At 41.8% G+C, this 27,457-nt stretch overlaps 1 protein-coding gene across 2 annotated transcripts in view; it reads right to left on the bottom strand.

Moving 5' to 3' along the window:
• The window catches only part of EXO1 (exonuclease 1), a 37,639-nt gene extending 13,624 nt beyond the window's left edge, over positions 1-24,015 (bottom strand). The window contains exons 1-10 of one of the 2 annotated variants that reach the window (XM_062210657.1): positions 23,193-24,015; positions 22,997-23,090; positions 22,059-22,232; positions 19,829-19,948; positions 19,436-19,559; positions 16,150-16,287; positions 14,544-14,756; positions 9,244-9,431; positions 8,497-8,593; positions 1,367-1,592 (exon numbers count right to left, since the gene is read on the bottom strand). In XM_062210657.1, the coding sequence (XP_062066641.1) occupies positions 1,367-1,592; positions 8,497-8,593; positions 9,244-9,431; positions 14,544-14,756; positions 16,150-16,287; positions 19,436-19,559; positions 19,829-19,948; positions 22,059-22,219 (1,267 nt within the window). In that variant the 5' untranslated portion in view covers positions 22,220-22,232; positions 22,997-23,090; positions 23,193-24,015. Of the gene's footprint in view, positions 1-1,366; positions 1,593-8,496; positions 8,594-9,243; positions 9,432-14,543; positions 14,757-16,149; positions 16,288-19,435; positions 19,560-19,828; positions 19,949-22,058; positions 22,233-22,996; positions 23,118-23,192 lie in introns of both variants that reach the window. The other variant, XM_062210658.1, reaches the window with a different exon arrangement.
• Positions 24,016-27,457: the final 3,442 nt, after the last annotated feature.

The following is a 27,457-nucleotide window of genomic DNA, read 5'->3' on the forward strand; positions in this document are numbered from 1 at the left end:
CCCTTAGGTGTTTTACAAAATTACTTAACATTTAATGTCAATTATCTGTATAATTTCATGTTAAATTATCCTAATCAAAATCAAATAGTTATGACTAAATAATCATTATTCTAAGGGCCTGGATTTGAATGTAAAACAATTTTAGAGCAACTTAACATGTAAACATATGATTAATGACTGATTTTTAAAATCTTCCAGTGAAACTAGAGCTATTATAAATACCACCTTTGTGCTACAGTTTTTAAAGTATGTGATTGTCACGCAGTCAAAATTAATTTGTATTCTGGCTCTGATCCTCGTTGCCTAGCAGAGACCCAGAGACACTGTTATGTGTGAAATGTAATCTGTGGTATTAAAATAAATCATTAAGACTAAATAATACAAAAGGTTAAAGTCTGAGCTAGGCAAGGACACAGAAATAGCACTAAGATGTTTTAAGTTAGTTCAAGCGATACTCAGGATCAAAATAGTTTTCATTCCATAGAGGTGTAAGAGCACAAGATTAGGGATATCAAAATACCAGAGACAAAATGATGGCTTAAATTCTTAAAAGGCACGGCTTTTTAGCAAAGCTACAGATCATTAAACTTGATCTTCATCCTTGGCAAAACTAAAATCTGTTTATTATAGAGGAAACAATTCTTACAGAACAAAAAAATAAGTATTTTGAGATCCTCAGCAAGGCTTATCCATGAATAAGCTATATCAGACTAACTTTCTTTCTGTAATAAGGTCGCTAGCCTAGCTCTGTGTATGTGGGAGTGGAGGGACTGGTTCTGTAGATGCAGCAAATCTTGAACTTACCAAGACAATTCAGTGTCTCTCAAATTATCCTAATGAAAATATAAAGCTATATATACTATATGTTATTTATGTAGATTTGCAGCAATTTGTACAGCCCTGTAAGACAAATGGTAGGGAAGGCATTTGGCCTAGCAGTTAAGATGCAGCTCATTAAGCCCATATTCTACATTAGAGTGCCTAGGTTTGGTTTGTGGCTCTACTCCGTATCCCAGCTTCTTGCTAATGTATACCCTGAGAGGCATTAAGTACATGAACTGATGCCCATATGGGGGGCAGCACCACAGGCAGAGGCCTACTACATTACAGCACCGGCCCCAAAGGACAACTTTTTAACAGATGGTACTAGAACAACCGGACTGCCAGAGGAGATAAGAAACCTTGATCCTTACCTCATAGTTTATAAAAAAGTTAACTCAAGACAGATCATAGGCCAAATGTAAGAGACAAAACTATAAAACTTCTAGAAGAAAACAGGAGGAAAATCTTAGTGACTTTTGGTTTGGTAAAGAATTCTTAAATGTAACAAACACTCACTAGTATTTCATAAACCTGAAACACATACCACTTCTTTGTCTTTTCAAAATGGATAACTTCCTTGGGAGATTCAATCCTTTGGTACTAATAGTTTGTTCAATGCCAACAGTGCTTGGATTTTCCTTCAATCGTGTAACATCTGAAACAATTTCCGACTCAATTCTAGGGCAATAATTCCTATGCCAAATGCTATTAACATTAAATGTCTTTTGACAGGCTTTGTCGTTCCAACTATGACTTCTTGTTTGGGCAGGCTAAAAAATAAAAGGAAAAAGTTTACTTGAAGAGAAATAATCAATTAATGTCCCTCTGTAGCAACATAAATTATAATAAAGGGGCTGGTGTTGTAGCACAGTGTATTAAATTTCTGCTGCTGATGTTGGCATCCCATATTAGAGTGCAAGTTCAAATCCTGGCAACTCCACTTCTGATCGTTTCCTGTAAATGTGCCCAGAAAAGCAGCAGGAGCTGGGCTAAGTACTAGAGTCCCTGCCATCCAAGTGGGAGACGTGGTGGAATTCCTGGCTCCTGGATTTATTGTGACCCTGACCTAACTGTTGGGGCCATTTGGGGAATAAACAAGCAGAGAAAAGATTAATGAGAGTCAAGTGATCTTGTTAGTCCATTTCTAAGAAACAAAAAAGAAACTTTCTTAAGATCAGCAGTGCAAGAATTGAGATTGCCACTGAAGAAAAGTGGCCAGAACAAAAGATCTTTAAAATTTTTAATTTTTTTTTTATTTTTTGACAGGCAGAGTAGACAGTGAGAGAGAGAGACAGAGAGAAAGGTCTTCCTTGGCCATTGATTCACCCTCCAATGGCCGCCACGGCTGGCGCGCTGCAGCCGGCGCACCGCGCTATTCCGATGGCAGGAGCCAGGTGCTTCTCCTGGTCTCCCATGCGGGTGCAGGGCCCAAGGACTTGGGCCATCCTCCACTGCCTTCCCAGGCCACAGCAGAGAGCTGGCCTGGAAGAGGGGCAACCGGGACAGAATCCGGTGCCCCGACCGGGACTAGAACCCGGTGTGCCGGCACCGCAAGGCGGAGGATTAGCCTAGTGAGCTGCGGCGCCGGCCTAAGATCTTTAAAATTTAAGTACTGGGGCCAGTGATGTGGCACAGCAGGTAAATCCACTGCCTAACTGTTGAAATCTTTACTTAGTATATACTCAGTTGATCTTCTGTATATAAAGATAATTGGAAATGAATCTTGATGAAGAATGGGATGGGAGAGGGAGTGGAAGATGAGATGGTTGCAGGTGTGAGGGAGGTTATGGGGGGAAAAGCCACTATAATCCAAAAGTTGTACTTTGGAAATTTATATCTATTAAATAAAAGTTGAAAAAAAAAAATCCACTGCCTGCAGCACTGGCATCCCAATCCCACATGGTCACTGGTTCAAGTCCCAACTGCTCCACTTTGGATCCAGCGCCCTGCTAATATGCCTGGGAAAGCAGTGAAAGATGGCCCAAGTGCTTGGGCCCCTGCCACCTACATGGGAGACCTGGAAGAAGCTCCTGGCTCCTGGCTCCAGTCTGAACCAGGCTGTTGTGACCATATGGCGAGTGAACCAGTGGATGGATGATCTCTCTGTCTCTCCCTCTCTCTGTAACTCTGCCTTTTAAATAAAATAAATCTTTTAAAAAAAATTCAAGAATTATTTTAATACTTGAAATTATTGGAGGCTGGTGCTGTGGCATAGTGGTAAGGCTGCTGCCTGTAGCTCCAGCATCCTATATGGGTGCCTGTTTGAGTCCAGGCTGACGTGCTTGTGAAGGCAGCAGAAGATGGCCCAAGTATCTGGGCCCCTGCACCCACGTGGGAGATATGAAAGAAACTCCTGGCTCCTATCTGGCTCGGCCCTGGCTGTTGGGGTCATTTGGAGAGTGAATCAGCAGATGGAAGATCTCTCTATCTGTCTCTCCCTCACTGTCTTTGTAACTCCATCTTTCAAATAAATATCCCTCTAAATGATCATTTACATATCCTTTAAAATGAACCTTAGATTTAAAACCATATAATTGTATTCTTAAGGTAACCAATTATCCCATCTCTAGAAATTAGTTGAGTTCAAACCAAAACAAAGTGATCTATGTCACAAATACTGGCTTTTATAAAATAGACTCACACCTGTTATCTTTATTGGACAACACAGAGAACCAGAAAGCTGCTTTGGTCTATACTGATTCTTGCATAAGACTCTGGGAGAAAGGGCTTAATGCCAGTTAGTAGCCCTAAGCAATTTTTTATGCTAATGTAAGTTATTCACAATTACAGCACGTTTGAGAACCCAATGAGCTGCTGAGAAGATTTCAATATAAGAGAGGTCAAAGGAGAAAAAGTTAAATTACAAGAAGTGTAATTAGAATCCCACCTGACAAAAACCCCACAGAAACTTGGAATCTAAGTCTTTCATTAAAAGAAAGGGTAGGCCGGCGCCGTGGCTTAACAGGCTAATCCTCCACCTTGCAGCGCCGGCACACCGGGTTCTAGTCCTGGTCGGGGCGCCGGATTCTATCCCGGTTGCCCCTCTTCCAGGCCAGCTCTCTGCTATGGCCCGGGAAGGCAGTGGAGGATGGCCCAAGTGCTTGGGCCCTGCACCCGCAAGGGAGACCAGGAGAAGCACCTGGCTCCTGGCTTCGGATCAGCACGATGTGCCGGCCGCAGCGGCCATTGGAGGGTGAACCAACGGCAAAAAGGAATAAAGCAAGGATATTCTTTGAGAATTAACAAGGAAAATAATGCAATTGAGAAAAGGAGTATAAAAGACAATTTTCACAGTATGGTTCACAGCATTAGAGTCCACTGATGGTTTTACTGGGAAAAAAAAAAAAAAAAAACAGAAAAAAGCAAGTTGAAAAATCATACTGGGAAGAGTAAATCACAAACAAAAATCATTAATTAATGGTTCTTTCAGAAATACTTGTATGAAAAAAGGAAAGACCTTGACAAGGATTTGGGTTTGTGAATGTTAGTGATCCATAACATTCACATTCATAATTGAATACATTCAATGCAACCAACTAGTTCTGAGTTCCTGAGACAAAAAAAACAAGATTAAAAATCACTCCTGATGAAATTATAATAACAGGAATTCAAATGAGTAGATAGCAAACACGTTTCAGTCACTCTCTTTCAGCATTAACCCCTCAAAACAATTCCATTAGAAATAAAATTATATCTGTGACTTCCAAACTGCAATTAAGACTGTATATAGACATCACAATTTTAAGATTTATTTATTTATTTGAAAGTCAGAGTTACAGAGAAAGGAGAGGCAGAGGCAGAGAGAGAGGTCTTCTATCCACTGGTTGGCCGCAATGGCCAGAGCTATGCCCATCTGAAGCCAGGAACCAGGAGCTTCCTCCGGTTCTCCCACAGAAGTGCAGGGGCCCAAAGAGTTGGGTCATTGTCTACTGCTTCCCCATGCCATAGCAGAGAGCTGGATTGGAAGTGGAGCAGCCAGGTCTCAAACAGTGTCCCCATATGGGATGCTGGCACTCCACGCAGCGGCTTTACCCACTATGCCACAGCACAGGCCCGACCTAACAATTTAAAAGCTCAGTAGAATAGAGAACAAACCCAAGTGTCTGAAGAGGCCAGTGAGAAGCCAACTTCACCCATAAAAACCTGGAGAGGGAAAAATGCTGTGGCGTAGCGGGTAAAGCCCATATGGACGCCAGTTCAAGTCCCAGCTGCTCCACTTTCAGGGCAGTCTCTGCTATGGCCTAGGAAAGTAGTAGAAGATGGTTCAAGTGCTGGGCCCCTACACTCACTCGCATGGGAGACCTGGAAGCTCCTGGCTTCAGATCTGCATTTTGAGAGTCAGTTAGGGAAAGTGAGTTGGGCAATGTGAATCCATTTAATGTTTAGCTTTTCATTTAATCTTTGTTTTCAGACAAATGGGTCTCTCCATCTTTTGAAATACCTTTCTATGCTACTGTTTGTAGGTTTCAGATGGTTCTGAAAGTGATTGGATGTTAGATGACGGTATGTTCAGGTTAGATCTAGGAACTCAGGGACCAAATAAGTCCCTTCTTTTCACCTTTTTTCTAGCTGTTCCTGCCACAGTACCTGGTACCTTAAATTCCTGAGCCTTTCTCCAGGTTTTTTTTTTTTTTTATTAATTTACTTTTTTATCTTATTTGAAAGGTGGAGTTACAGAGGCAGAGAGAGAGAGAAGAGGAGGGGGAGAAAGATGGAGTTACAGAGGTAGAGAGAGAGAGAAGAGGAGGGGGAGAAGTCTTCCATTCACTGGTTCACTCCCCAAATGGCTGCAGTGGCTACAAGCTTCTTCCGAGTCTCCCACGTGAGTGCAAGGAACCAAGGACTTGGGCCATCCTGTGCTGCTTTCCCAGAAAAATTAGCAGGGAGCTGGGTAAGAAGTGGAGTGCCAGCACCCATAGAGGATGCTGGCACTACAGGATGGGGCTTTAACCCGCTGTGTGCCAGCCCTGGAAGATCTCTTTTTAGAGAAAACATCCCGACATTGGAGAACTCACAAAAAACAAAGCCAGCCTGTTACCAAACAGACCACCTAAGATGAAGCCCAAGATAAACCTCACTTGTCACACAAAGCTTCCAATGAGCTTTTCAGTGCCTCTTGTGTATGAACAAATGGAAAAAAGGCCCCAACGTGAAAAAGGAAGCACCAAAACAAACAGAAAACAACAACAACAACAACAATAATAATAATAATAAAAAACTCAGAGAAGAGATAATGCCAAGAGCAGAAGAAAAGATTATAGTAAGAGATTACAACCATGAAACAGGATCTTCCAAAAAGGGACAATTAAAGGACTGTTGTGGGTGATCCTGTGAGACTTCCTGCCTAGCCCATGCAGGTTAGCCTGACTGCTGGTAGGCAGCAGGATCCCAGGCACATTCCCCCACCCCCACCACCTTCTGTTGAAGGCCAAGCAGGTAAACTGCTCCTGGGTGTGGCCCAAACCCACCTGGGAAGCTACTAGGCTACATAACCTTCAAGCTGATTGGAGAAGCATAGTGGCACCAATATCAAATTCATCCTATAGAATTAGTATTGCTCTGAATTAGCTACGCCCCTTCTGCCTGCCCTTTACAAGGTGTGCTTGATCGTTAATAAAATGGACATGTTCACTGAAACTTGTTTCCAGTGCTTCTTGTCAAAGAACACCCTCGCATCACCCCACCATCTCACACCTCGTGGGCCTTGAAGGACGAGACCGCAGAGTATGTGTATGTGAGAGAAGGAGAGGGGGAGGAGGAGAGGGAGGAAATAAATCAATGGAATTTTCCACAATTTAGCTTTAATTAGTTTAAATAGCTCCTTGTGGCTGGTGGTTACTATGCTGGAAAGTAAAGGCTAGAAGATAAAATAAGGAAACAAACCTAAGTATAACGTCTACATAAATTGAGTTGATGAACATAAAGTTCCCTTTTAGTCTCATGACAGACTTGTGCTCTTGGTAGACTCAACTTATTTCAGCTGACAGTAATGGTTAACTTTCAATGCTCAGTGGTCACCTTCCCCGGGCTTACTTCTTTTTCTTTCTCAAGGAGCTCTGGTTCCTTACCATGGTAAACACTTAGGACTCAATTCTTGGTCCAACCATAATGAACTTAAGTGTTCTTTTAACATGTTACCTCTTCCACACGTGATTTTCTTCAGCCCAGCATACCCATCCATCATGAAAACTACTAATCCCTGCAAACTGAGAAGACAATGCACATTCCTCTTTGAGAAGAGAGCAGAGAGCTTGGCTTGGCATCACAGGTCCCACGTTTATTAAATATGTAATATGGCAAAGTTACCAAACCTTGTAATTGTTTCCTCATCCATTAACAGATTAATAGTATTGACTTCAGAGGCTTGCTAGAGAGTAAATGTGTAAAGTTCTTAGAATACTTACAACACAGTAAATGTGCAAAAAAGTTAACTATTATTATGAAGCATTCTTACGTGGAATTAAATGGATGTATTCGATTCCATGGAGCCCAGTATACATATTACAGTATTTGCCACATTTCTCTCTATATGTGTACATCTCCTTTCTCAACACAAGGAACACCTTATAGACAAAATAATATTTTATTTTCCTTTACAATTCTAGAACCCTAGTTAACCCAACCATGTTAGTTACAGTACTTAAAAATGCTTAGTGAAGTACTGAATTAGTAAGCAAGAGTAAAAAAAAAAATTTGGATTAGACTGAAAGCTACCAGAAGAAAATATCAACCAGAAAGACAATGAAGACAGTAGTTGAAAAGGAAGCCATGGTTTACTTCCCAGTGTTTTAGTCTGAGAGGATGAAAGAGGTAAAGAGCTAAGTATGCTAAATAAAACACAGCACTGAGGATCACAAAGTTCTGCCTTTATGAAAACTGCATTCTACTAGGAAGAATCAGAAGATAAGCAAAATAGATACAATGTTATATAGCAGCAAGTACTAAAAACAAGAATATTAAGGAAAGGTGAGAAACAATTAAGAATTTGTTTTGACTTAGGGATAGATGAGGTCACGGTCACACAGATGTCTAAAAGATATGGAAAACTGTGTGGTTGATGCACAGAGGAGAAATTGTGCGGATGTGGAAGGATAAAGATGTAGACATGTGAGTTCTCTGTATAAAGTCCCAAGAGCTTAGGAAGGGAACAAACAGGAACTGAAAAGAGCTGAGTATGAACAGAAATATGAAGAGAAAGGAGAGAATAGAGGGGGACAATCGTATGGTATATACACAATCAACAAACAGTAGAAGGAAGCAGAAAAGTGTTCAAAGATACTTAGCAGGAGTGCTCACTAAATATTTGCTAAATTATCCTTGAATAAAAAAAAGCTTTTACTTCCAAGGGGAGTGTTAAATTTGAGTCATCAACAATATCAAATGTCAGATGAGTAAAAAACCACCAAATAATTTTCTTCTAAAGGGAATATGAATACTAGTATATGTAGAACACTAGTATACGCAGTATACTAGTAATGTAGCTATTTATTAATTGGAAAAAAATTAGAAATCCTATGTTCTAAGAAGGATAATTTCTCTAGGATCAAGTTGTTTTCAACGTACATTCTGTATAGTACCTGGATATAGAAATGTTTAAAGTATGTTTAGTAAATGAAGATTTGCACTCCTGAAACATGACTAAGGTGTATTTTTATGTAGTCATTAAAATGTTACCATGGCGGTATCTGGATTGTAGTCATCAATCTGCTCAAAAGTATTGATATCCTTATTTCCAAGTGCTATCTGAAGAGCTATGGCATCATCAACATACCTAGGTGAAGAAAGTTAAGGAAAAATGCCTTTATTAGCAATCAATAATCCAGAAAATGTTTTCTATTGTTACAGAAAACCTTCATGTTTATGACTCAAATGGGTTCTACTTCTTTCTGTACCAATTACTGCAACCATAAACAGTTTGTTAGTCTTTTTGCCCCTACACTACCTGGCCATCTTCTGAAGTCACACCTCAAGTTCTCCCTTCCTCCCTCTTTCAAAGGAGATACAGGGAATGTCCCAGACACAACCTAAGCGATTCAGGGCTCCAGATAAGCCTGAGGGTCTGTGGCCAGGAGATATGGGAAAGCATTCTCTCCTGGTGAACTCATGTGCCCAGTGATCCTGTTGATAAATCAAGCTGGTTGATCAGGAGTTCTCTCAAGTGCAACCTTTGGAATGTAGATCATAAGTGACTGACCCTGTGCATATTCCTGTGAAGTCAGTCTAAGTAACCAGCATGGCATGGTGTATGAGCTTCAGGGTTATAAATTCCATGAGCAAGGTAATCAGAATTAACAAAGTGCAGATCTTATTATAAAAAGCAAAAAATATTTTTTAAGCTATTTACTGAATGTCAAAAATATCATCATGATAAAAATGATCAAAGAAGGCCCAAATTCAAACATTCTGGTTCAAAAAGGATACTGTCCAGCGTAGCTTAGTGTTTCTGGATCAATGTCATCTTCATAGGCATTCAGAGGGATGAGTTTCCTTCTGATGGGATCAAAAACTAGCTGATAAAGGAAGGTGTTGTTGGCTCGAATAAATCCTTCAATGTAATCCTCAGGTACTGTTATATTCATCTTGAGATAATGTCCAATTTTCTTGATAACCTAGCAAAGGATACAAAAATATTTTATCTGCAACCAAAGAACAGGGAGCACAGTAACTCAAGACTAATCAGATTACATGAGAGGAACATGAGAGGGGACTGAGAAATCAATTATTTTCATCCACATAAAAAATGTTCTCCACAAACACAACCATGTCATATCACTTACAATTCTAAGTCTCATAATTTATATTTTCTTTGGTTTTTACACTGCTACTCCAAAGGACCAATAATTCAGTTATATATCAAGATTATGTTCCTAGATGTAACTATAAGACACATTATTCAGTCTCAAAGTCTCTTTCACCCCAAAAATAAACAACATACAAAACCTGAGGACTAAAAAACCTAAATACTTTTAGATTTTTACACTTAAGCTGACATGCTAATTTCTGTTAGAGTCACGAATGCTAAAAGCAGACAGGATCTTAAATACTCCATACCAAACCCATAGACAAAGAAGGGAAGACTCAGAGAATTAAAGTGATTCTGGAGTCACAGGCTGATCAGAGCACATGGCTCTATTCCTAGCTGGGCCACTATCTTCCAACCTACAGATCTTCCCATTATTCTAGACCTCCCTTAGCCCTGAGGACTCATACTTTATATTTCTGGGAATAGAAAATGGGATTTCTGCTCTGCTAACTCTAAGGGCTTAAAGAACTACCCAAGAGGAAAATGAGCTTCTCTAATATACATATATTAAGGTAATGACATCAGAAAAATATATATTAAAGTGATTACAATGTCTCAGTTTATCAGAGGAAACATGACACCTGATAGTGAATGCAGTTAAATGAAGAAGTAGATCTGAGAATCAAGCAGTCTTTTATCAAGCCATGTTAAAGAGATTTGCTGAAGAATGGGATGGGAGAGGGAGTAGGAGGTGAGATGGGAGTGGGGGTGGGAGGGCAGGAATGGAGGGTAAGAACCACTGTACTCCTAAAAACTGTACATATGAAATTTGTATTCATTAAATAAAAGCCTTCTAAAAAAATACATGAAGATAAACTAAAAAAAAAAAAGAGAGAGATTTGCATAAATGGACAACACCTCTCATAACATTTGCTTTGGAAAATTGGTTATTCTTTCATAAAGTATGCTATTTTGTTAATTTATAATTAATTTATTAAGTTCAAGTGAATTAAAACAATTAAGCTTTTTTTGTTTTAATCATTAATTTGGTAAATATCAAGAGCTATAACCCACACATAAAAAAATTATTAACACAAAGAGCTTTTAAGAGTATAAAGGGTTGGGGCCAGTGCTGTGGCATAGCAGGTGAAGCCACTGCCTGCCATGCCAGCATCCCATGTGGGCACCAGTTTGAGTCTCAGCTGCTTCACTTCCGATCTGGCTCTCTGCTATGGCCTGGGAAAGCAGTGGAAGACTTGGGCCCTTGCACCCACATGGGATACCTGGAAGAAGCTCCTGGCTCCTGGCTCCGGATTGGCGCAGCTCCAGCCATTGCAGCCATCTGGGGAGTGAACCAGCGGAGGGAAGACCTCTCTCTCTGCCTCTCCTTCTCTCTCTGTGTAACTTTGACTTTCTAGATCAAAAGGTTTGAGAATGATTATTATGAGTAATCTTGAAAATCGAGAGAGCGGCAAGATGGCGGAATAGGAAGTGAGCACATTGATAGTTCGGAAACACACAGGTTAATAACAGTGGAGATACTGCAGGGTCAAGGAAGAGTAGGGGAAGAAACAGCAGAGGAAACTCTTCCGGAACTAGTGATTCACAGTGGACCTGCGTGGAGAGCATGAGAGCCCAAGTTCAGGACACCAGCGGCAGACTCAACACACCAGTGCTGGAACGCGAGGTGAGCCGAACCTCAATAGCCCGAGACACCAGCGGGCAAGCAGAAAGAGGAGACTAGAGGGAATGAGGCTTGAAACTCCGTGGGGAAAAGCTCACCAGGCTAACTAGAAGAGAGAGAGGAAAAAAAAAAAGGGACCGATATGGACACGAGTTTCTCTCTCTCTGCTCACCCCTCAAAGGCGAGCAAGACAAAGAGCAGGCGCCATTTTGGACATACGTCATAAGCAGGGCGACCTCAGGTCTGCACCGGCCCTGAGCCTAGCAGAAAAACCTGACTCTGGGGGGAGGGGTGAAATAACAGGAGATTAGCATCTAACTTGGCAACCCAGTGGGAGACTGCAGGAGAATTGGAGCCCACACTGAGGACAGCAGAGATTCCCTGTGTGGTTCTTGGGAAAGAGCTTCTGATCTCTGGCTCCTGTGGGTATATCATTTGCCTGCTAACTACCTCCAATTACGTTCAGCTGTGCGGAATTACTTCCCTTTTGAATCAAAAAAAAAAAAAAGAAAGAAAGAAAGAAAGAGAGATTTACCAGGCCTAACCTGGGAGTGTCCTCTTTGACACACCCTCAACCCTGAGGAACCAAACACAGCTCTCAGGCCACACTCATTTCAAGCCTCTAAGGCTTCACCGAAAGCAGACAGTCCACTTAATATAGAGCCATAGTGTAACAAGAAAAAACACCACAGTGAAGAAACCAAATATCTCCAACATGCCAAACAACAAACGCAAAAACCGAGGTAACAAGAACAAGGAAGACACTATGATGCTCCCAAATGAAAAAGACACCCCAATTCAAGATTATGAAGATGATGAGATAGAAGAAATGCAAGAAGCGGATCTCAAAAAATTGATAAGAACATTAAGAAGTTCTCAAAAACAAATTCTTGAACTACAGAAATCCTTCATGGACAAGATAGAAAATCTCTCTCGTGAAAATGAAATATTAAGGAGGAATCAAAATGAAATGAAACAACTAGTAGAACAAGAAACTGTGATAGTGACAAGAAATCATAATGAAATGAAGAATTCAATAGATCAAACTAATTCTATTATGAAGGAATCTGTAGGATGCACAATTTAATCTTTAGACCTTATAAAAGAGATGGCTAACATTTTTCTGTAATAGCATAGCCAAAATAAGAGCTTAAATAATAATCTCATAGCTAGATTTACTTTGCCATCAGCGAAGTAAACAGTAAGTAGAAAAAACCTCCCTTTCAGACCAAAGGGAAAGAAAGTTTTTAAGTGACAATATAATTTTCCTCATGGGCATTGTCTACCTTAGAAAAACTACTACAGAACATGCCTGTGACTATAGACTTGTAGATCAGGCCACCAAAGATTAGAGATGGGACTTGGGCACTCCCTTGACTTGCATCCTCTGGTCTGCTTTAACACAAACCAGGAGGAAAAGAAAGCTAGGCATCAGAAGCAATGGGTGGCAGGCCTTTAAATGGCTGATCTGTACAGTGATCTGCCCTCAAGGAGACCCAACAGGCCAGTCCACTGCAGTGGCTTTCAACGTGGTAAGCCTGGGCTTCAGCAGAAGTCAGCTTGTGAAGAGCCCTGGCAGCTCTGCCAAGAGTTGGATCACTGGAAATGGACCTGCCCTGGAGTCGAAGGATGCCCAGGTCAGAGCCACAGATCTTATTGGCTCTAAGCTGAAAAGCCCTTCACTCAGCCCAACTTCCAAAGTGACCATGCAGCTGAGAGGACAGTCAAGTAGGGTCAGCAACATTGCAGGCAGAACTGTAAATTTTTTGTTAGAGATGCCCCCTGCCTTTACCTGGCCAGCTCTCCTCCCAGGCCAGCCAAGTAATGAAAGTCAACAGAGTGCCTTCCCCTAGGAGGTTCACACCTCCCTTAGGATATACCCCAAGTGAAGAGATAGATAGGTCTGGGCCTCTTAACTTACAAAGCCTAAAGCCCAACATATTATTATCAAGCCCCTTCTATCAGGTTCTATTTGCCTCTCAATCAGAAAACTTAATTGTAGCTTAGACAGCACCTTTCTTAGCTCCTCTAATAATGACTCTGTCCTTTGTTCTAGACCCTGTCTAGTGCACTTGGGCCTCATTCCTTTGTAATCATAACCTCTACTCTACCACCAATGGCTCTACTCCCAACCTGTGTGTACTGATGGTCCTCTTCCCCACTTAATGCTGTATAATTGTTCAGACCTGGTTAATGCCTCTCTTAGGATCATTGGTTACTATCCTCACTCTGTCTTTTATGACCTTGTCTAAATATGATCAGAGTCGGCAAACTTGGAAGGCTTCCATAGCCTTGGCAACTCATGACGAGAGCCTAGGGTGGTTACTGGCACCATAAACTAGAGTGTCAATCTGTTGGGTTAACAACAGGAGTCACTGTGCACTTGCTCCTCATGTGGGATCTCTGTCCTTAATGTGCTGTACATTGTGATTTAATGCTATAACTAGTTCTCAAACAGTATGTTTCACTTTGTGTTTCTATATGGGTGCAAACTGTTGAAATCTTTACACTAAATTGATCTTCTGTATATAAAGAGAATTACAAATGAATCTTGATGTGAATGGAAGGGGAGAGGGAGCGGGAGAGGGGAGGGTTGCGGGTGGGAGGGAAGTTATGGGAGGGGGAAGCCATTGTAATCCATAAACTGTACACTGGAAATTTATATTCATTAAATAAAAGTTAAAAAGCAAAAAAAAAAAAAAAATCTTGAAAATCAAGAGTATGAGTTTAACATAATTCAACCCAATACTCTTTTATCCTTTTTATAGTAAACATTTTTTTTAAAAAGATTGATGTATTCACTTGAGAGGTATAGTTACAGACAGAGAGAGGAAGAGACAGAGAGAAAGGTCTTCCATCCGCTGGTCCATTCCCCAAACGGCCACAATGGCCAGAGCTGAACTGATCCCATTTGGGTCCAGGGGCCCAAGCACTTGGTCCATCCTCTGCTGCTTTCCCAGGCACATTAACAAGGAGCTGCATCTGAAGTGGAGCAGTTGGGACTCGAGACACAACCCATGAGATGTTGGCGTCCCAGGCAGAGGCTTAGCCTACTATGCCACAGCACCGGCCCCTCTCTAGTAAGCATTTTAAAAATTACTATTCCTGCTGAAAACATGGCTCTTCTAATATTTGCTAGTTTCTAGAAGAAAAAGATCCAATGTTTAAGTCATTGGCTCCTTTCAGTAACGTAATATAGACCACTGGCATAATAGAGTATTTAAAATCCATACACATTCTATCATTAAAGAAATGCTGCAAAAAATGAGTAAATCACTGGTGTATCACTCTTACCTTTACAATGTCAGGATTATTGGCCAGTCTTAGCACTTTGCATGCCTTTGCTAATCCAATCCCACGCAGTGATGAGAGATAGTCACAGCCAGAAAGAATACACATGTAACGGAATTTCTCTTCTGTGAATACATCCCCAAGTTGTCTACACATTCCTAGCCGAGCTTGATCAATTTCTAGTCCATTTCCATATTGGTCCATTTTTAAAATCACCTTGAAAAGGGAAACTGTTAATACCTAGAAGGATAACTGCTATTTGTCATTTACCTGGTCTACTACAACACTTCTAAGAAATCTGTCTTCACTGTAACAAAGAGGCAGGCAGGCAGGTTAAGAATTACTAAATCTGCAAATAAGTTAAACTGAAGCATAGGATTTGACTAGATAAGATTACACAGCCACAATGTGGTTGTCCTGACTCTGGATAAAAAATCCCTTTCTGTACCTCTTTTTCCTACCTACATTATAGGGCTGGCATGATAATCAACTGGTAAGACACAAAAGGCATTTTCTCTTAACCTTCTACTTTGGCATTCTAAAGTAACCCTTTCTCTTATATTTATTTATTATTATTACACCCTTAATACTACCATAATAAAGTTCTCCATTAAAAAGTTTTATGATGGGGCCGGCACTATGTCATAGTGGGCCAAGCCTCCGCTTGCCGCACCTAGCAGTTCCTCTTCTGATCCAGCTGTCTGCTATGGCCTGGGAAAGCAGTAGAAGATGGCCCAAATACTTGGGCCTCTGCACCCATGTGGGAGACCTGGAAGAAGCTCCTAGCTTCGGATCGGCCCAATTCCAGCCACTGGGGCCATTTGGGGAGTGAACTAGTGGACAGAAGACCTTTCTCTCTGTCTCCCTCTTTCTGTAACTATACCTCTCAAATAATAAATAAAATCTTAAAACTAAACATTTTATGCAATTCTAAATAACTGCATTGTATGTCGTTAGTAGAGAAGTTGTTTACCTAACCTAAAGAATATGTTATTATTAAAAACTGGCAAATTTACATTTTTTAAAAAAGATTTTATTTATTTGACAGGTAGAGTTACAGACAGTGAGAGAGAGAGACGGAGAGAAAGGTCTTCCTTCTGTTGGTTCACTCCCAAATTGCCGCAAAGGCTGGAGCTGCGCTGATCCAAAGCCAGGAGCCAGGTGCTTCTTCCCGGTCTCCCATGCAGGTGCAATGGTCCAAGCACTTGGGCCATCCTCTATTGCTATCCCAGGCCATAGCAGAGAGCTGGACTGGAAGAGGAGCAACTGGGACTAGAACCAGCGCCCATATGGGATGCCAGCGCCGCAGGCAGAGGATTAACCTAGTGAGCCATGGTGCCAGCCCCTGGAAAATCTACATTTTACTAAAGAATTCAGATAGAACACTCCAATCTTAAGGGCCTGTGATATTGTCCAGAACATACAAATGCCATGCATTTTAAATAAAATGTTTCTTTTCATTTAAAATAATTATTAATATTACAAAAATAGGTGTTCCTTGCAATTTAAAAGAAAATAATTATTCATATAGAGGAAAAACTTTAGTATCTTGATTTGCACTACTTACATCTACATAGAAAAGTAGTATAAAGTAGTTGCAAGTAAGTACCTTTTTACAGCCAAAAGCTAGGAGATCAGAATCCTCTGTGATTATTGCTTGTACAATTCCAACTTTGTTAAGATAGGCCAATTGTGCATCAGCTTCATAAGGAGCCACAAGGCAATCCACTCCCTGAGACCTAGCAGCCTGCAAGAAAGAATTAGAGCAAATTTCCAGCTCAGCAACCAGAAAGCACTAAACAACTTCCTGTTTCAAACCCATTTTATTACTAACCTAAACATGAACAGGTTAATGTTACTTTCAGAAATCACTTCCTTTAAAGTAGAGTTTTTCTAGTTTCAGTTCTAGTAAGAGGTATTTCAAGAAGTTCATGGAAAATGTGTATTATGAGAAAATTCCAACAACTCTCAATTTCATTTTCCATGAATTTTCTGAAGCATCCTCCTGTCTTGAACCATGGCCACTTAATGTTTTAAAAAATCAATTTATAAATTTTAGGAAATATTGCTACACTTTCTGGAGGGAAAAAGTGTAAGCTACATAATTATTGCAAATTACAGAAAGCTTCTATCTTAAGAATAGTTATGTTCCAAAAGTATTCAAGGTATTGGGAACATTTGAATCTATTTTCCTCAAAAAAAGTAATATAATAGGTTGTCCTGTCAGTCAGGCTACAAAGGTCTGTCTGACGCTATATTGATAAAATGATACATTCTAATCATTAATTCTAAGCCAATTCACCATGGATTTTTTTTTTTTTTTAACTTTTATTTAATGAATATAAATTTCCAGTGTACAGCTTATGGATTACAATGGCTCCCCCCCCCCCAATAACTTCCCTCCCACCCGCAACCCTCCCCCCTCCCGCTCCCTCTCCCCTTCCATTTGCATCAAGATTCATTTTCAATTCTCTTTATATACAGAAGATCAATTTAGTATAAAGATTTCAACAGTTTGCACCCACATAGAAACACAAAGTGAAACATACTGTTGGAGTACTAGTTATAGCATTAAATCACAATGTACAGCACATTAAGGACAGAGATCCCACATGAGGAGCAAGTGCACAGTGGCTCCTGTTGTTGACCCAACAAATTGACACTCTAGTTTATGGCGCCAGTAACCATCCTAGGCTGTCGTCATGAGTTGCCAAGGCTATGGAAGCCTTCCAAGTTCACCGACTCTGATCATATTTAGACAAGGTCATAAAAGACAGAGTGAGGATAGTAACCAATGATCCTAAGAGTGGCATTTACCAGGTTTGAACAATTATACAGCATTAAGTGGGGAAGAGGACCATCAGTACACACATGTTGGGAGTAGAGCCATTGGTGGTAGAGTAGAGGTTATGATTACAAAGGAATGAGGCCCAAGTGCACTAGACAGGGCCTAGAACAAAGGACAGAGTCATTATTAGAGGAGCTAAGAAAGGTGCTGTCTAAGCTACAATTAAGTTTTCTGATTGAGAGGCAAATAGAACCTGATAGAAGGGGCTTGATAATAATCTGGTGGGCTTTAGGCCTTGTAAATTCAGAGGCCCAGACCTATCTATCTCTTCACATGGGGTATATCCTAAGGGAGGTGTGAACCTCCTGGGGGAAGGCACTCTGTTGACTTTCATTACTTGGCTGGCCTGGGAGGAGAGCTGGCCAGGTAAAGGCAGGTGGCATCTCTAAGAAGAAATTTACAGTTCTGCCTGCAATGTTGCTGACCCTACTTGACCATCCCCTCAGCTGCAGTGGTCACTTTGGAAGTTGGGCTGAGTGAAGGGCTTTTCAGCTTAGAGCCAGTAAGATCTGTGGCTCTGACCTGGGCATCCTTCGACTCCAGGGCAGGTCCATTTCCAGTGATCCAACTCTTGGCAGAGCTGCCAGGGCTCTTCACAAGCTGACTTCTGCTGAAGCCCAGGCTTACCACATTGAAAGCCACTGCAGTGGACTGGCCTGTTGGGTCTCCTTGAGGACAGATCACTGTACAGATCAGCCATTAATAGGCCTGCCACCCATTGCTTCTGATGCCGAGCTTTCTTTTCCTCCTGGTTTGTGTTAAAGCAGACCAGAGGATGCAAGTCAAGGGAGTGCCCGTGTCCCATCTCTAATCTTCGGTGGCCTGAACTACAAGTCTATAGTCACAGGCATGTTCTGTAGTAGTTTTTCTAAGGTAGACAATGCCCATGAGGAAAATTATATTGTCACTTTAAAACTTTCTTTCCCTTTGGTCTGAAAGGGAGGTTTTTTCTACTTACTGTATACTTCGCTAATGGTGAAGTGAATCAAGCTATGAGATTATTATTTGAGTTCTTATTTTCACCATGGATTTTTAAGAATAACTTTGCAGCCCCCACTATAGCCTGTCTCAAAACCTGAGTAGATGGAACACAAATTTCCTTGTTCCAAATCACAGCCTGTGGCTCTCAAGGCCTGAGGAGGCTGAGAAGAAAGAAACAAGGAAAAGGCATCAAGTTCTTGCTACTATCAACTCTGGTGACAATGTGCAACCTGCCATTTTTCTCCTTTTTCTTGCCCAGGAAGTGCCTTACGTTCATCCTTTGTAGCACTGTGTCTCTAGTCAGGGTTTCTCCTCCACTTCCACATGCAGCCTCTCTTCCTGGAGCTACAAACAGCATTTGATTTCTCTTATACTTCACATCCTCTCCAGCACCCTAGCTTTGCTTTCCACCTTGACCCCACACAGAAAGACAAAAGAAATGCCCACAAAATAAAGAGCCACAAAATGAATTTTATTGTTTATTTTAGCTTAAGAACTGGATGGATGGCAGGACTATAAGCTGGGAAAAGTCGCGCCATCTTTATCATCAGGCCTTTACAATACAGTTTGAACACAAGGCCTCTAAAAAGGAAAAGTAAAGGCTGGGACTGTGGGCACATTGACACTAGGAGTTACATGGCAAGAGAAGAGGCTTCCAGATAGAATAAGGAAAATAGGAGGCTGTAGACTTCCTCAGGCAGTCAGGGAGGTTCAGCAGATCTCTGACCATCACTCAACAGTGAAGGTTACACAAGAGTGGGTGAGACCGCAACCTCTAGCAATTTGTCCTCTTCATCATAACAGGTCAATGGAAGTCTGTGTATCCAAGTCACTTATCTCAAAATGAAGACCTCAGTTATTGCTTAGATTTCTCCCTTAGAAATTGTTTGTCTCCTCCCTTCTGATGATACTTTTTCCTTCTTCCTCTGACATCTGCCCCTTCACTTGAGGTTAAGCCTAGATGATTTTTCCTCCCTTGATTTTCTTGTTCTCCCCTTAACATAAAACCCATCATTAAATGAACGTCACCATCTGTTCTTCTGGCTTCATTTTTTTATTCACTTACTTTAATCACTTTGTGAGCCATAGCATGTGTGATATTGATAGAACGGGTAAAACATTCTCGAGCTTCCGAGACTTTCCCCTCACGAAGAAGCTGTTTTCCCTTAAGGAGATTGGCTTGTCGTCGTCTACAACGAAAGAATAGTGTTTGAAAGTGTAAACCAGAGTCTTAGTAATATTAAAGATCACATCAGCAACATTTATGTCAAAAGACAGTAGCTAAGACATTTTTTAAAAAGTGTGATAATGATCTAGCACACATAGGACATTTAAGAAAATCTGTCACATACTAGTTTATAAATCAAGCCTTATCAAATTAAAATTTTAGACACTGGTATGATATAAACTAGCATCTTAGCACAAATAAGTTAACAGATTAGGTAGAGAATCAACTTACTCTCTTCTAGACCTTTCCACTTCTTTTTTTGAAGGTAAAGTGCATCCATCAAAAACAAGAACAGGTTTGATTCCATGAGATAATAACATATTTACAAATTTCATGCAAAATCCCACATACCTATGGGGGAAAAAAGGAAAACATGCATTTTTAGTGCCTTATATCTTTTAAGATAATACTTTTAAAAAGAAAAAAATATTTATTTATTTTATTTTTATTTTTTGGAGAAAATATTTTCTCCTGAGAAATACAAACTAACTGATACTTGGGTCCAAATCCTGCCTTGGATACTTATGGGCAAGGTGATGCTACTTGAACCTCCATGCCATCATTTCCTTTTCTATAGATCAAAGGGCTGTGACATCCTTTCTGGTTCTGAAACTATGTGGTTCCAAACCTCATATTTTTTTCCATTTTATCTTAATTTTGAAAAATTTTGAATCAATTGAAAAGCTAAGAGTTGTGCAATAATAATCAGCTGATTCTTCCAACAATACCATATTCACACCTAAGAAATTTGTCAGTGACACAATATAATCTAATATGCAGCTTGTACTAAAATTTGGTCTACTGTCCTAATCAAGTTTCTCATAATTAGTAGCATCCTGGTAAATGTTTAACAATCAGATTTGAGGGGAATAGGAGTCTGATTTCTCTGACATGAATATTCCATAAAGGCAGTTAAGCTACTAATGTGGAATCAATGAATGCTAGGTTGGGAAGACAAGGGATCTAACAAGTTCATAAGAGACAGCTCCAGCACACCAAAGTCATACCTATTCCCTCCCATAACCCATTATCCAATCAAGGATCAGGTATCATATTTAGGCTTTTTTTATTCTGACAAGCCAATAAACAACAGCTGCATTTATAACTCCTATCATTTTATAAAGGTAAGAAATTTTTGTCTATGTGCCATAGCACCCTGAACACATTAGATCTTGTGTGATTTTGGAAGAAAAAGAGATCTCCATTTTATGTATTTCACAGACATTTTTTTCAAGTTAGCACACATATATTCAGTCTTTATAACAGTCATAAAGGTTTATCATAAGCTGATCCAATTTTTCTTTTTGGTAACCCTTTTTGGCTAATACTCATATCTACTATCCAAAAGTTGACCCCGAAAGGGAATCAATTCTAACAATTGTTATTTCCTAGTTGTTACAGAGAAAAAATTAAAATAACAGATACTTTTTAAAGTCCTAACACTTTTTAGTTCAATAAACATTTACCAAGCACTTATTTTAAAGTAAACTCTGGAGTTCATCTCTTACCTCTAACAATAAAGAATACTGACTGTATTTTGAACAACTCTTCCAAATAGTCAAAAATCAGAATCCAGTATTATAAAAACACTAATGTTCTCCCATGAAGAAATGTTCAAAGAAACAGTGACAGTAGCAATGAAAATCTTGCAGATTTCAACTACAATTGCAACGAATCAAAATCATTGGTAGAAAAGAAACTGCTTTCCAAAAGTATTCTTAGAAGCTGCAGTAGTGAGGTACTCAGGTCCCCCTAGATATCCACATGCTGCTGTCACAGGTTACCTTTGGTGAATTAACTTCATAGGCCCTGAAAGTTACAAACACCTACTATTCACTTTCATCTTTTTCTAGGAAACAAATACAGTTAACTCAACTTACCTATTTCCTGTTGTATTCAAGTAAGTTATATTAAGATCTGTGAGCTTTTTCTCCAGGAGGCAAGTTATATAGTACCATAAAAAGGGAAGAAGGAAACTTAACACTAGCCAAATCTCTGTGGAAAATCTCACCAGAAATTATCCTTAACATTTCTATTTAAGAAATGGAGGACATTACAGTCCATTGAACATGCCTGAAATGAGGTTACAGAGTTAGGATTGGGTATCAATATGTGCCACTATTTTGCCCCCAAGTGAAGTCAAAGCATTCTATCCCTTTGAAACAACTGCCTTGTTTAGCTAATAGGATGAACTGTGCATTGCCTGTACCCAAAAGTACGAGAGTCTGAAATTGTTGTTAAAAGTTTATTTTAAATAAAGAATACAGGAGACAGTTTTTTGCCTTGGTTCATCCATGTTCTGGTATTCTAGCTTATTGTAAAGCAGTCATTTCTAACTGGCAATAGTCTACAACACAGAACTTTCACTTCTTGATAAACTGTGGCACTGAGTGAGAACAAGCCATTCTGAAATAAAAGCATGTAATTCTTAATTTTTCAAAGAATTAAGGTCTAAACTCACCGATCAGTAGGTTCACCTTTGGCTAGTTTATCAGCACAAGCAATGGCTCCTTTGTGAAGCCAGCAATATGTATCCACAGCTACCGTCTGTCCTTTATATTTCCTCACATGGATGGGTTCAGAAGCTTCTTTGATAAACTGTAGTAGTCCTTGTATCCCCATAGTGCCAAATTAACTACGTGATATGAATGGAGAAATGGAAAAAGCAGTATTTAAAGCAAATTATATGTACCAAAAAGTTTTAGAAAAAGTTTGGAATACAATACAGGAACACTATTATTTAGGTATTTGAGAACCACTGTTCTTTAATGTCTCAATTGGGCTCCTCTCGGACAAACGATTTCTGTAGTCCAGAATTTATACCAATCACTAACATTCCCTCTAATACCACTTTATAGTCACTTAATGTTTATTCTTTCCAAAGAACTTTTGCACTTAGGATCATGACATATGCTCCAAGCTCCAAACACTATGCTAGGCACAAATGAGGCGCTAAAAAACACGTATTAGTCCCTCCTATAAATTAACAATTATTAACAAATACAAAACTGTGTGTGCTCTGGCATCACACTGCCTCTAACAAAGGTATTGTAAGGGCCAACATGCATTCACATAAGAGAAAAAAAAAAAACACTTCGTAGGAAGTAGGTTTTCAGTGGAAAAAGAAAAACGAATAAAACAAAGAAACATCTGTCGTTTTCAGGACTGACCTGACTAGAATTCACGATCTCAAGCAACGAACATTCTAGTGACAAATGGTGGTGGTGCCTATGGGCAACTCCATCAGACTCCCTGAAAGAGAGATGTGCCACTGCCTGCGGTACGCACACCCCATGATAAAAAGTAGCAGACACAATGAGCACTCATTTCATCACCCACATCTCCGCCATCGAAAAACCAAGCGTGGAAAGACAGCTACAACGTGCAGGATCAGCTTACCCCGTTGTTCACGGAGCTCTGATGCTCTAGCCGACAGTTCCTCGAACTTCAGCCTTTTCTCAACTCCCACTCGGGGTAACTGCGATTCACGAACCTGGGGGGAGGGGAGCAGAAGAGGGCTCTTAAGTTTAAACAGGCAGGTAATTCGGAGGCAGGTGGGCCTCAAGCCGGTTTGGAAAAACGATTCCCGTCCTACCTCTCCGATAACGTCTCTAAACAGCGGTTTCTTTCACTGCGAGGAGAGCGCACACAATGCCCATTTCGCGACACGTGTGTAAGCGTCTTCTAGGCCAGGTCGATATCCTTCAGGGAGCATTTCCTCCTCCGCACAGCGGGAGGCACCGAGCGCCGCGCCGCGCACTTCATCTCTCGGCGATCCCCGAGGCGCCTGGGGTGGCCAGAGCAGCAGCAGTTTCACCTCCTTATTCCCACGTCCCGCCGGCAGCGTGCAGGCCTGGCCGCCAAACCCAACCCAGGCCACGCGCTTCCGTCGGCCAGGGCAAACTTGAGTGCGCAGCGTTGACAGGCGCGCTGCTTTCGCGTGAAAACGAGATGGGCAGCTTCCGAGGACACAGAAGTCCCGCTGCTTGGTGGCCGCTCCGCAGGGCGTCGCCTGTGGGGCGTGAGAGGGGGCGCCCTCCGCTCCCGGAACCGCAGCTTCAACTTGGCCAGACCTTCCCCTCGGGACCGAAGGCTGCACTCAGGCGGCAGGGCTCGGCTGCAGGGTCGGCAAACCTCGCCAGCCCTACTCCTCCTCTTCCTGGAAAACCCTGGACCCCAGGAGAGAGACGGGGGAGAGCGCGCTGATCGACCCACGCGGGGCTCCGCAGGAACCCACCCGTTAGCCTCCGCACAGGTCACTCCCTTCACTTTTCGGAAAGGGCGCTCCTCGCGGCTGAGGGCAGCGGGACTGGAGCCCGGAAGCCCGCCTCAAACGCCCCTCACCCGAGCCACAGCAACCGAAACCAGCAGCGCAGAACTTAGGCAAACCAGCTGCGGCGCGCAGCGCCCAGAGTCGGCCCCTTTCAATTTGCGCGGGATCACCCGAGACCCCGCCCACCGGACGTGACGTAGGCGCGCACGCCGTGCAGCCGGCCCCGCTTCCGGCCGCCCGCGCCCATCTGGGGGTGAAGCCCCAGCCTTGAGAGACGCACCGGGTCCCGCAGGCGGCAATCTGTGGCTGCTGGGGCCTTTGGAAGGTGCGGGATGAGGTGTCCACTGCGGAAGCACGGAGGGTCGGCGCCCTGGAAGTTGGACATTTTTGCACTCGCGCTCGCGCTGCTGGGAGTTGTAGTTCTCTCCAGACTGCAGCCTCAGTTCTGGGCCGCTGAAATTTAAAGAGCGCTTCCTCGTGTTTGTGTTAGTGTAAAAAACCTGGAAAAGGAGCCTCTTCGGAATTAGTCCCTTAATCTCTTTCACCGTCACCACCCCCGAAACCCCTTGTTTTCTTTGAGTCCAGTCACTTCAGTGCAAGTTGTTGCTGGACTCTTCCCTGGTGCAATAGTGTTAATGGTTGAAATCCGCCCTTGCCACTTTAACGCCTGGCATTCTCTTTGACGTAAGTCAGGGAAAATTTTACCTTTAAAACCAAACAATGTTTATTAAATTTGGGAGGCAGAGTGACAGAAAGGACTCCCGTCCTCCAGTTCACCCTCCAAATGCCCACAATGGCTGGAGTAATGGCCAGGTACCAAGATCCAGAAGCAATCTACCTTTCCCACGAGGGAGTGGGAACCTGATTACTGGAGCCATCGCGGGGCCTTCTGGAGTGAGCATTACTAGGAAATTGGAATCAGGTATGGGACCCAGGCGGCAATATGACCCTCCATTTCTTAACTCCTAGACCAAAAATTTTTAAAAATGCTCCCCCTAAGAATCTTTAGGGCCCGCGACATGGCTTAACAGGCTAATCCTCCACCTTGCGGCGCCGGCACACCGGGTTCTAGTCCCGGTTGGGGCGCCGGATTCTATCCCGGTTGCCCCTCTTCCAGGCCAGCTCTCTGCTATGGCCCGGGAAGGCAGTGGAGGATGGCCCAAGTCCTTGGGCCCTGCACCCGCATGGGAGACCAGGAGAAGCACCTGGGTAATGTAACTATTTGCAAAGCTATTTTACTGTAAAATTAAGCAACTCAAAAGTTATCAACATGAGTATCATTTGAACAACATAGGACATACGATACAGAATGAATACTAAATGGAGGGTCTCATTCTATACTGTGGATAAAAAATTACTTTAAATGACCTCTTTTGTTTTCCTTTGCTAAAAAAAAAACAAACAAACAAAAAAAACAAAACCAAAACAAAAACAAAACTTTCCCGAATTTACACAAGTTGATACTTCTAAAAATATAACTGGCTTTAAAATATACTTTTAGGGAAACTGGCAAAGATATTTGATGAAAATTTTAGAGGATTGAAATATTAGCATCAGGCCTGGCGCCATGGCTCACTTGGCTAATCCTCCACCTGTGGCACCGGCATCCCATATGGGCACTGGGTTCTAGTCCTGGTTGCTCCTCTTCCAGTCCAGCTCTCTGCTGTGGCCCGGGAGGGCAGTGGAGGATGGCCCAAGTGCTTGGGCCCCTGCACCTGCATGGGAGACCAGGAAAAAGCACCTGGCTCCTGGCTTCAGATCGACGCAACGCCGGACAGTAGCAGCCATTTGGGGGGTGAACCAACGGAAGGAAGACCTTTCTCTCTCTCTCATTGTCTGTAACTCTGTCAAATAAATAAATAAGAAATATTAGCATCATCATTACCTAGTTATCTGCCTAAATAATAATTAAATTATGAGAGTCCTGAGCTGTAACACTTCAGAACACTTCCCATGTTTCAGGTTTGTTACATATGTTTTATATACTTATATTATTTTACACCCAAAACAATACTATGAAGTGGGTACATTTGCTATCCCCATTATACAAAAGGGGCAGTTGAAGTACAGTGGGATCTGAACCCAGAGTAATTTAGTTCTAGATTGTGTGCTTTTAACTATTACTTTTTTTTTTTTTTTTTGACAGGCAGAGTGGATAGTGAGAGAGAGAGACAGAGAGAAAGGTCTTCCTTTTTGCCGTTGGTTTACCCTCCAATGGCCGCTGCGGCCGGTGCACCGTGCTGATCCGAAGCCAGGAGCCAGGTGCTTCTCCTGGTCTCTCATGTGGGTGCATGGCCCAAGGACTTGGGCCATCCTCCACTGCCTTCCCGGGCCATAGCAGAGAGCTGGCCTGGAAGAGGGGCAACCGGGACAGAATGCGGCGCCCCGACCGGGACTAGAACCTGGTGTGCCGGCGCCGCTAGGCGGAGGATTAGCCTGTTGAGCCACGGCGCCAGCCAACTATTACATTTGAATGGCCACTATAGAAGGGGCCTTCAAAGAGTATGGGGAAGGTTCATATTATGAGAAAACTATGCATGGATTTTACAGTTTTTTTGCACCCAAATTAACTGTTAATTCTATTTTCTACAAACTTTTTGTAGTATTCATGTACGTACTTATCCATCAAGAAGTAGAAATGCTAACATTTTCAGTTTTCAATTTACTGATCCTTTCTGTCTTGTTTTTAAGTTAACTTGGGAAGAGAAAAGAAAGGAGTTATTTCGTTTATAATGTACTTTCAATGAAAATAATTATTACTCCATTTATAGAAGAAAAACTATAGCCCAGAGAAACAGATCAATTTTTTGTAGTCCTAAAGCTACTATGTGAATTGATTCAAATGTGATTCAAACTAGGATGCATCTGACTCCAAGAGCGTATCTTCTCCTCTGTGACCTACAGAGGGAAGAGCTGTTGTTGCCTAGTGAACGGTGAAGATGCAGAGAGGAGAGGAAGATTCAGTTCTAACTGGCAGCAGGTGTAGTCGGGCTATGGAATGAAGAAGGCTGCAAATGCAGTCCTACACATACCTTTTTTTGACCTTCAAATTCACTCTTAGGTGAGCTCAAGGTCAATAAATAGAGCAGCCTAACTCTTTGTTTGTTTGTTTGTTTTTAGATTTTATTTATTTACTTGAGAGATAGAGCCACAGACAGAGAGAAAGGTCTTCCATCTTCTGCTGCCTTACCAGGCCATAGCAGAGAGCTGGATCGGAAGAGAAGCAGCCAGGACTTGAACCAGCGCCCATATGGGATGCTGGCACTGCAGGTGGAGGATTAACCTACAGAGCCACAGTGCCAGCTCCTTTGTTCTTGTATAAGAACTTTAATAAACCATACATCCTGGGCCCAGAGGTTCAGACTGAGGAAGCTTCTTTGCCCACTGCTGGAGTAACAATTTAATCTCTAACCATGCTCAGTGTTTCAAACATAATATTTTAATGTTTTGGCTTGGTTTGATTTTGAAAAACAAATTAAAAATGGGAAAAATTCTGGCCGGAACTATAGCTCACTTGGCTAATCCTCTGCCTGTGGCGCTGGCACCTCAGGTTCTAGTCCTGGCTGGGGTGCCGGGTTCTAGTCCCG

This window comes from Lepus europaeus, chromosome 14 (genome assembly GCF_033115175.1).
Source record: "Lepus europaeus isolate LE1 chromosome 14, mLepTim1.pri, whole genome shotgun sequence".
Classification (NCBI taxonomy): domain Eukaryota; kingdom Metazoa; phylum Chordata; class Mammalia; order Lagomorpha; family Leporidae; genus Lepus; species Lepus europaeus.